This window comes from Bradysia coprophila (genome assembly GCF_014529535.1).
Source record: "Bradysia coprophila strain Holo2 chromosome X unlocalized genomic scaffold, BU_Bcop_v1 contig_26, whole genome shotgun sequence".
Taxonomy (NCBI): domain Eukaryota; kingdom Metazoa; phylum Arthropoda; class Insecta; order Diptera; family Sciaridae; genus Bradysia; species Bradysia coprophila.
In genome coordinates, this window is record NW_023503313.1 from 2,375,230 (window position 1) to 2,383,965 (window position 8,736).

The 8,736-nt window shown below is 38.9% G+C and overlaps 2 protein-coding genes and 1 long non-coding RNA gene across 3 annotated transcripts in view; 1 reads left to right on the forward strand and 2 right to left on the reverse strand.

The window, feature by feature from the left end:
• Positions 1-8,736, reverse strand: part of LOC119069306 — a 481,283-nt gene that overhangs the window by 8,840 nt on the left and 463,707 nt on the right. The gene's annotated exons all lie outside the window — the stretch shown is intronic.
• On the forward strand, positions 639-3,065 carry LOC119069208 (juvenile hormone esterase-like). The gene is made up of 10 exons (XM_037173180.1): positions 639-765; positions 828-914; positions 974-1,037; positions 1,102-1,249; positions 1,330-1,525; positions 1,645-1,681; positions 1,740-2,005; positions 2,069-2,428; positions 2,505-2,788; positions 2,849-3,065. The coding sequence occupies exons 1-10, from the start codon at positions 694-696 to the stop codon at positions 3,009-3,011; spliced, it is 1,677 nt and encodes a 558-aa protein (XP_037029075.1). The 5' UTR covers positions 639-693; the 3' UTR covers positions 3,012-3,065.
• Positions 4,657-7,596, reverse strand: LOC119069189 (nucleolar protein 14 homolog). The gene is made up of 3 exons (XM_037173135.1): positions 6,549-7,596; positions 4,904-6,446; positions 4,657-4,832 (listed from the first exon to the last, which is right to left on the reverse strand). Exons 1-3 carry the CDS (start codon positions 7,522-7,524, stop codon positions 4,733-4,735), a joined length of 2,619 nt encoding a protein of 872 aa, XP_037029030.1. The 5' UTR covers positions 7,525-7,596; the 3' UTR covers positions 4,657-4,732.

Sequence of the window (8,736 nt, forward strand, 5' to 3'; positions counted from 1 at the left end):
TGTTAAAGATAAGTTGAAGTCTTTAACTTGAAGATTTGAAAAGTTTACTTGCCTGGCATACATTTCAATAACTGGCAATATATAACCTACGACACGTATAGTATTCGATTTTGCAATTTCAATTGGAAATGTAAGCACTAAACACATTACACCTTTCATAGACCCGATACTCTTTCCTGGTATTATTGGGAATATCAGCTGTAAATGTGGCATTTTGAATTAAGTAACAAATCCAAGAGCAAACACGGAACAATTGATAATTTGGATCATGTTACAAGACACGGATCAGATAGCCCGCATATACTTCTTGTTTTTCAATTATCCAAAAAAATCATTTTCTTTAAGCCAAACTGCTGACTGTCTTCTTTGTGGCAAACACAAAGAATACAAAAAAAGCTAATCTCAGTTCAGTTCTAACTAATAACTAACGGCTAACCAATCAAACGCTCGATAAAATCTTTGTCAAAACAAATTAAAAATTCACTCGATCAATAACTGAAAATCGCATCGCTTAAAGTTAATTACAAATGTTTAAGTTATTACCATATCATACCTTCCAATACGATGGATACGATAACCCTAAACATGGGGTCTAGATAACGGAAAATTATCGTAAATTTTTTTCCCGACCAATTTCATATAAAAAGCTAGCCATAAAATGATCAACACACCAGTAAGGACTTTGTAGTGAAAATGTTGAAAGTTCTAGCATTAATAGTGTTTACAGTCGCTGTCGTATCTTGTGTACCAGCTAGGCCTTCCAATGTGAGATTGTTATTAATTTGCCATTTGAAATAACCGTACGAGACACACTTTTAAACCTATAGGATCCATTGGTCGTTGCGACTACAGGTGGTTTAGTTAGAGGTGAGAGAGCGTCCTGTGGACTCTTTTGCAATTATTCGTCATTTAAGGTATTAACGGATCAAGTTGTTGTTGCGATACTTAAACTGAAAGTGACATAACATTATAGGGAATCCCGTACGGCAAAGCTCCAGTCGGTGATTTACGTTTCCGAGCGCCACAACCTCACGAAGGTTAATTTAAAATTACTTTAAATCAAACTAAATTTAATTGAAAATTTGCCGCGCATGAAAATAGGTTGGGAAGGTGTCCGCGATGCAACAGAACACACTGTCGTATGCCCACAAACCGGATTCCTGTTTGGAAGTAATGAAGATGACGAGGATTGTTTATCTATTAACGTGTACTCACCAAATTTGACTAGGCGATCACCTGTTATGGTGTGGTATGGAAAATAATTTTGTTTAAAAATGTCCAACGCAAATTTAAATGTTTCTTATTAATTGCATGTCCTTCCCGAATCAGGATCTATGGCGGAGGCTTCAGTAGCGGAAGTGGCAACTCGTTCATTTATGGACCTAATTTCTTCGTTAGTGAAGGCGTTGTTCTTGTGACCATGAACTACCGTGTTGGACCACTCGGATTTTTAAGTACCAATGATGAGAATGCCCCAGGCAACTATGGAATGAAAGACGTGATTTTAAGTTTGAAATGGGTTCGGGTACGTATCACTTAGCATAGAATTTTACAAATTTAAGTTGCCCAGCAACAATCAAACAATCTGTTCGAAATTTACGAGCTTTTTCGTGGCGTTGTTCATCAATTGTATTTTTTCAATAGGACAACATTGCCAACTTCGGCGGTGATCCAGATAACGGTACAATGTGACTAATAGTCCAAGTGAAAATATATTTACGAAAAATATGAATTCTTAGTGACAATCTTCGGTGAAAGTGCAGGCGGTGCAGCCGTCCATTATCTATTGCTATCTCCGCAAGCCGAAGGACTTTTCCACAAAGCTATCTCACAAAGTGGCTCTGCATTGAATACATGGGCCTACGAAATCAGTCCCGAAGCTCTTACTCATCAATTAGCTAAAGATTTGAATATTACATTCACGGACAATGCTGACCTAATCGCACAGTTGCGCCAGATCAAACCATCAGTTATTAACCGTGCAATGCCATCAATGTTGGACTACGTAAGCTATTCAGCAACAAAAGGGCTAATCAATGTTGTCGACTGATGCATTTTGTTGTTGCAGGAAATTCCGCGCGGAATCGCTCATGCACTTCCATTTGTTCCGTCACGTGATCCAAAGAATGTTAGTCCGGAAGAAGCTTTCTTACCAGGACATCCAATTGATCTGATGTACGCGGGAAAATTCCATCACGTACCATACGTGACTGGTTTCAATGACGGTGAAAGTTTGTTTAACATCCTTGAAGACTTCCTGGATCCAGACGTTTTCAATGTTTACAATGCCAATCCACACATCATGATTCCACCCAGTTTCAATCTTTCCAAAGGCTCTCAGGAATCTGAATCTATCACCGAGTACATTTCAGACTTCTATTTCAACAGAGAACCGTTATCTCGTGAAGTTAGATATCAATACACACAAGTAAGATTCGATGGAATTCGATGTTCTTGCGTGTGAAAAGTATTGACTTTTGATTTTTTTTTTTTCAAATTTTCAGTACAACACCGATTTGATGTTTGCCGTTGGTATCGATCAAACAGCCAACATTCATGCTCAGCTTCAAGACGAACCAGTGTATTATTACAAATTCAGCTTTGTCGGATCTCTCAATTTGGTCAAACAATTGTTGCTGCTTCAGAACTATCCCGGTGCCGTACATGCTGACGAAATTCCATACATGTTCCAAATCACCAGTATTCCAGCACCTTTGCTACCAAATAATCCAGCTGTTCGCACGAGACAATTAATGGTTCGTTTATGGACCAATTTCGCTAGAACCGGGTAAGATTACGAATACGAAGACAGTGGCAGAAATTATGTTATCCGACCCACAATTCTCAGAAATCCAACACCACCAAACGATCCGATTGCAAATGTGCCATGGCATCCAGTTGAAGGCGACCAACAATACTATGAAATCGGAGCAAATGTTTTCTCCTCATCAAATCCACATGGCGACCGTATGGCTTTCTGGAACAACATGCAAGCTATAGCTCGTCGTTGAAGGATTTTCTGTTCTCTTTGTTCGTTTTCGGAATAAATAAAAAATGAAAATTAAGTTTTGTGCTTTCCATTGAGAAACCCATTCAATTAAAGCTCGGAAAAAGACAGTGGCTTTCAGCATAAACAAGGACCTACAGTGCGAGAAAAGAAACAAGTCACATTTTCAACAAATACAATCCAATTGAAGTTATTCAACCCACATGCGATATACCAACGCACTTCAAGCATGAGTGGTCCTCTAAATAGAGTACTAAAACGGGGCAGTGTATCAAACACATTTTGGCATTGTAAAAAAATCTGGAAACATTTTTCAGACAAAATAGCACTCTATTTGGCAGATTCACTTTTGCTTGCAGTGCGTTGGATATGCACGATAATTCATACGTATTCAGAATTTTGAAAACCGACAGAAAACAGAAAATGTTTTTCCGCGAGTGTACATGTGGATTGAATAAGAAGAATTGGATTGTAAAAGTAAAATGAAACCAGACTCGATCATTTTATTTTGCTTTTACCTTAACTTCTTAATTTCCTCGCCAGTATTAAAAAAAAATGATTTGCCAAAATTAATCAATTTCCCAAACAACGGATTGCATTTTGGGTACATTGGGGAGGAATAAGATAGACTTAAAGATAAGACTTTTATTTATTGTAATTTTATTTTTTGAAAGAAAAGATCGACTTTTTACTGGCTGCGTCATATGACGTCATTATTATGAGCAGTCTTTTTTTTCGCTCAATAAAAATTTAATTTCCCAAACAAGGCCATTCCATAAACATTTTAAGAGTTTACAAATTTACAAGAACACAAATGTTGAATCAACGAAAAGAAAGCAATCTGACCACAACCTTTAAAAATTCCATTACTACTGCTCGACAAAAAAGTCCAGTCGCAATTGCATCAAACATAGTTCGTTGTTACGCTTCGATGGAAAAACACGATGTATTTTTCCGGTGCATGGAATGTAATTACGACTTGACAGATAGAGACTTCGATATATTTAGAAGTCAAGAATTTCAGCTATCTCACTGAAACTTACCAAGAATGTTTCTGGGAAACGTTAAATTTAGACTCGAACAGACTTAACATTTATGAAAAATTAAGCAGGGTCTGGTCGGGTTTGGTTCAAATCCACTTTCTATGTTTTTTGTGGTAAAAGATTTTTGAAAAATGAATGTTTCGGTTAGAATCGGTTTTTGCCAACCCACTCACTTGTAGCACATTAAACACTAACGTAAATTGACGCTGCAGTCTTTTTAATTCCAGTGTCTGGCACGCTAATATACTATTAAAAGTTGATGGCCGCAGGTTGTAAAAAATAAATCTTTATGTGAAACAGATGACCGATCTTAACGATATCATAATGTACCATGGAGCGCGCGTAGATTTCGCCCTATACTCTTGCTGTCGATCAGTGCATTATAGAAGGAATAACAGATGAGCACGAATGGCGTGGAATGTTTTGTTTTTTCTTCAGTGTTTGACGAGGTCGCAGTCAAATAGTTTGGATGTAAAATCAGGTTTTATTGAATTGGGCTATTGTTAAGGAGAATGCGTAATTGCGGTGTTCAACTGTAAAGTTGAGGACATTATTTCCCTTGATTGCAATTCCCAATGAAAAAAAACCGGACAACCAAAACACCACTGTTGTATGTACACATTTTTGTTTATTTTGTAGCTTTACATTGCATAGGTCGACTTGCACAGCTAGTACCACCCAATTACATATGTTTCTTTTTGCGGGACAGTGCGTTAAGCTCCGATTGCTGCAACGATGCCTCTGAAAATATTTGTCGAACTCGTTCCTTCCGTTCGGCATCACTGAAATGGTAAACAGAAACGAATTGTCGGTAAAAGAATTTCGAAAACGGTAATTTGTCTGCAGCACATACCTTTCCATGCGTTTCTTGAGCTTAATTTTCGACAAGAATGCATTGTCACGCCGAATCTCACGGATAGCACCTCTCGTCTCACTCTTAACTTTTCGAATCATTCCCTTATGCACCAATGTGTCCTTGTTGCCCGGTTTATGTGAACGTTTGTCATCGTACACCTTATCGAAGAGTGGTTCCATCAATCGCAGAACTTTCGGCTTCTGATTCGGAGGTGTCAGATAGGTCAGTTTTGTTTCCATTATCTTTGAAATTATTTTTTCAACTTTGTCTGCACTCTGTTGAACAAAGGCTGGATGTTCATCCAATTGCAATTTGTCTAACATATCGGAAAATGGCTCTGCTAGCAATTGAGCTCCAACATTGTCGCCCATTAACGACAAATATTCAGCTGTTAAATTCAGTGCTGTATTCAAAGCTCTCACTTTGAACGAATCATTGATATCTGACTGCACCAGGTCTGTTGCAATCATTTTCTGTTGCGAAACTGACTTCACGTCAGCATTTTCCGACAAAACCAACAGCTCACTTGCAGCACCTCTCGACTTGAAAGGAGGAATTATTCGTTGGATTTCAATTGGTCGTTTGTGCACGCTGAGAAACATAACGCCTAACAAGAAATTCAGCACTGACGGTAGAAATCGCTTCGATAACTGCGTATACTCCAGCACTACCACAGTTAAAAACAGACCTTTCGCAATGTCTGTTCCCGATTGGACGGCACATCTGGTCAGGATTTGATTGATGAACATGAAACATGGCGTACATACGTGATGTCGAAAATCGGACGTCGAGTACAATGTCGAAGCTAATTTGAAAAATACTAACACATCGAGGTCGGGGTACGCTTTCTCATTTTCACGAAAATCGTTTTGTTTCTCTTTGATAACCCCCTGGAAGCTCATCGTTGTCTGTTCAGGATTGATGTGAGACAGATCATACAAATGCGGACACAATCGGTCGATAATCATAAAACACTTGCTGACAGACTTTGGAGTTGGTTCGAAGAACACATCGTTGATATGCTGCAGCAGGTACGCGAATAAGACATTCATGCGCTCCTTGTTTTCAGGTATTACCTTCGGATGATTAGACTTGATCATTCGTTCGATAATCACATTCTGATACTCAGCATTTCGATTTTTGAGCAGATCAGCCAAATCTTCGTATGAGTCGGGAAGATCGAAAGTATATGGGAGTTCGGCTGACGCTTTTTCCATCATTTGTTTGCGTTCGGTTTCCGTCATTACAATAGGCTTGGGCTCATCGGTTTGCCTGCCCTTTTTCGGTGCCGCTTTCTTCTCAGCTATTGGTTCTTCTTCACTGTCACTTTCGTCTTTCAAATCACTGAGATTGTCACCGTCATCTTCTTCTCCAGATGCTTCTTCCGAATCTTCTCCTTCATCGTCTTCTTCATCATCTTCGCCGTCCTCTTCGCTATCCTCCAAATCTTTAGATTCACCCTCAGCATCAACAGGCTTTTCTACATCCTTATCTTGGCCAAATTTATCAATGTCTTCGTCATCAGTGTCTTCAGCTTTACCTGTAAGAAATTTCGATTAGCTTCGTCAGTAACAATTGAAAAAATTGGCAGAAGGCACAGTTGTGTGCTTCATCAAAATAAAATTGGCTTCGTAGAACTCACCATCACCATTCATGTTATAGGCCAGCACTTGATTGTCCACGATAGCCGTTTGCATATAGTAACCATCATCCAAATCATCAGCTGAACGGTGTGTGGGTTTTCTCTCTTCTTCTGTAACGCCCAGCATACGCTTCAATCTATCCTTTTCCAATTTCTCTAGCTTTTCCTTTTCCTCCTTCAATATTTCTGCGTCCGACTTCAGCTTATCGCTTACTTCACCTCTGCGCTCGAAAATCATTTCCCGTAACGCTCGATCATATTCATCGGGTTTCGGTTTGACCTCATCATCATCTTTGCTCAACTTTCCCATCAACGGCAGTAGACTTCTCCAATTCGAGTCCAATATTTGTGTCATTTCGCTGACCTCTTCCTTCTCTTTGGAAATTTCGTTCTTCCTTCGCTTTTGCTCTGCTATCAAGTCTTCAATGGCCATTTTCCGGTTACTACCACCATCTTCATCACGTCCTCCACCGAAATGCGCTGAATCGGTAAATTTCGAGTCCAATTTACCCAATTCTTCATCGTCCTCATCACTCGACATGGGATCATCGAATTGTTCAATCTCTTCGAGAGTCTGTCCTTTATGTGTCAGCAGAACATCCTCGTCTTCGTTGAGATTGAATAAACTGTGTCGTTTTTCCTTGGCTTTAAACTGGTTCAAACGTTCGGCAACAAACCTCGCACTGGCTGCTTCTTCTTTGGACATTGACTTCTCACCGATCCGTTTATCCTTAAATGAGTTCGTCTTGTTTTTGTTAATATACTCTTGGCCGAGAGTGTCTTTGCGACGTTTTAAAGCCTTTGATCTGGATACACCGGGCATACCGCGGTCATGTTTTAGCTGTCGCCCGATTATCGAATGCTTTTCTTTATTAACATGAATCTCAAATGGATTGTTCTTTTTGGCCTTGACAATGGACTTTTTCGAAGACAAAACGTCTGCCTGCGGACGTTTCTTATTTTTAGTTTTAGCCATTTGGAGAAATTAATTTGTTTCCACTTAAACTGAACTTGTTAACCAACGTAAACAATATAAGCACGTGCTAGAATGACAGCAAATGTCATATCGTGCGAATCATTCACAATGATGAAGTTTTTCCTTTGAGCGCAATGGAGTGAATGCAAAATCAACATTGAAAGAAAGACGCGCGGCTGTTTCGTTGAGATAAAGTATAGAACAGGTATGGCCGAATGTCGACTCTGAGGACATAGAGATTTTTAGATTAGTTTGACATACATTGTAAGGGGTTGAAGATATGGCATACTCATTCTATACTTTAATCGGAGACTGTTATGATCAAAGCAAGAATACCGAAGACCAATTAATTATAACTTTCCTTGGGGTACTTGTCATTGTATTTTTACATACAATTTTTTGACATATCCCCTAAGGCAAGTTAAAATAGAATATTATGATGAAAGAGAAAGAAATATTTTGACAAGTTATCCGAGCGAGAAAACCGAAGACTAGTTAATTATAACTTGCCTTGAGGTACTTGTCAAAATATTTGCTTCTCTTTCAACATTTTACGATACGAGCGAGAGGACCGAAGACCAGTTTATTATAACTTGCCTTGGGGTACTTGTCAAAATATTTCTTTTTCTGTCATCATAATAGCCTATGGCGGAGTTACAAGGCAAATACAGAGAGCGAACAACTCCATTTGCCCTACAGTAGAGAGTTTGAGTCAATAGAGTGTTATGATGAAAAAGAAAGAAATATTTTGACAAATACCCCAAGGCAATTTATAATAAACTAGTCTTCGGTCCTCTTACTCTGATCATAACAGTCTATCAGATGATAGTAGTTGCCTTACGGAAGTAAAACTTCCCGTTTTTTGCACTTACCTTATACGAAATTTTGCCTTACCGATGAATTTTTCCTCTTTCAATGTACTTTCCCTATACAGTGTTAACTGAGGGTGATGATTGAGCGAGGATTGATGGCAAAGTCAAAAAAAAGAGCAAAAGAAATTTCTCTCCATTTGACATTGCCCTCGAACCGGAACAAACGAAATAAATTTTCAACTGCCCTTAGTTGACATCGTCAACGGCATAGTCAACGAAAATAAATTGAAGTCAACTTCACACCAATAAAAACACTGTGAGCGGCCTCTGCGGCAATCGCGGCAATTGTGAACCTTATTTGTTCACATTTGTTGTTTCCTTAAGTTGGCGATTGTGTTTT

What these genes read in the sequence shown, in the direction of transcription:
- LOC119069208 (XM_037173180.1), top strand. Translation starts at nt 694, where the DNA reads ATGTTGAAAGTTCTAGCATTAATAGTGTTTACAGTCGCTGTCGTATCT. An exon ending in TAAGTTTGAAATGGGTTCGG is followed by an intron (nt 1,526 to 1,644) that starts GTACGTATCACT and finishes TTTTTTCAATAG; the next exon opens with GACAACATTGCCAACTTCGG. An exon ending in TTAGATATCAATACACACAA is followed by an intron (nt 2,429 to 2,504) that starts GTAAGATTCGAT and finishes TCAAATTTTCAG; the next exon opens with TACAACACCGATTTGATGTT.
- LOC119069189 (XM_037173135.1), bottom strand. Translation starts at nt 7,524, where the DNA reads ATGGCTAAAACTAAAAATAAGAAACGTCCGCAGGCAGACGTTTTGTCT. An exon ending in CTATAACATGAATGGTGATG is followed by an intron (nt 6,447 to 6,548) that starts GTGAGTTCTACG and finishes AATTTCTTACAG; the next exon opens with GTAAAGCTGAAGACACTGAT. An exon ending in CTCAAGAAACGCATGGAAAG is followed by an intron (nt 4,833 to 4,903) that starts GTATGTGCTGCA and finishes TTACCATTTCAG; the next exon opens with TGATGCCGAACGGAAGGAAC.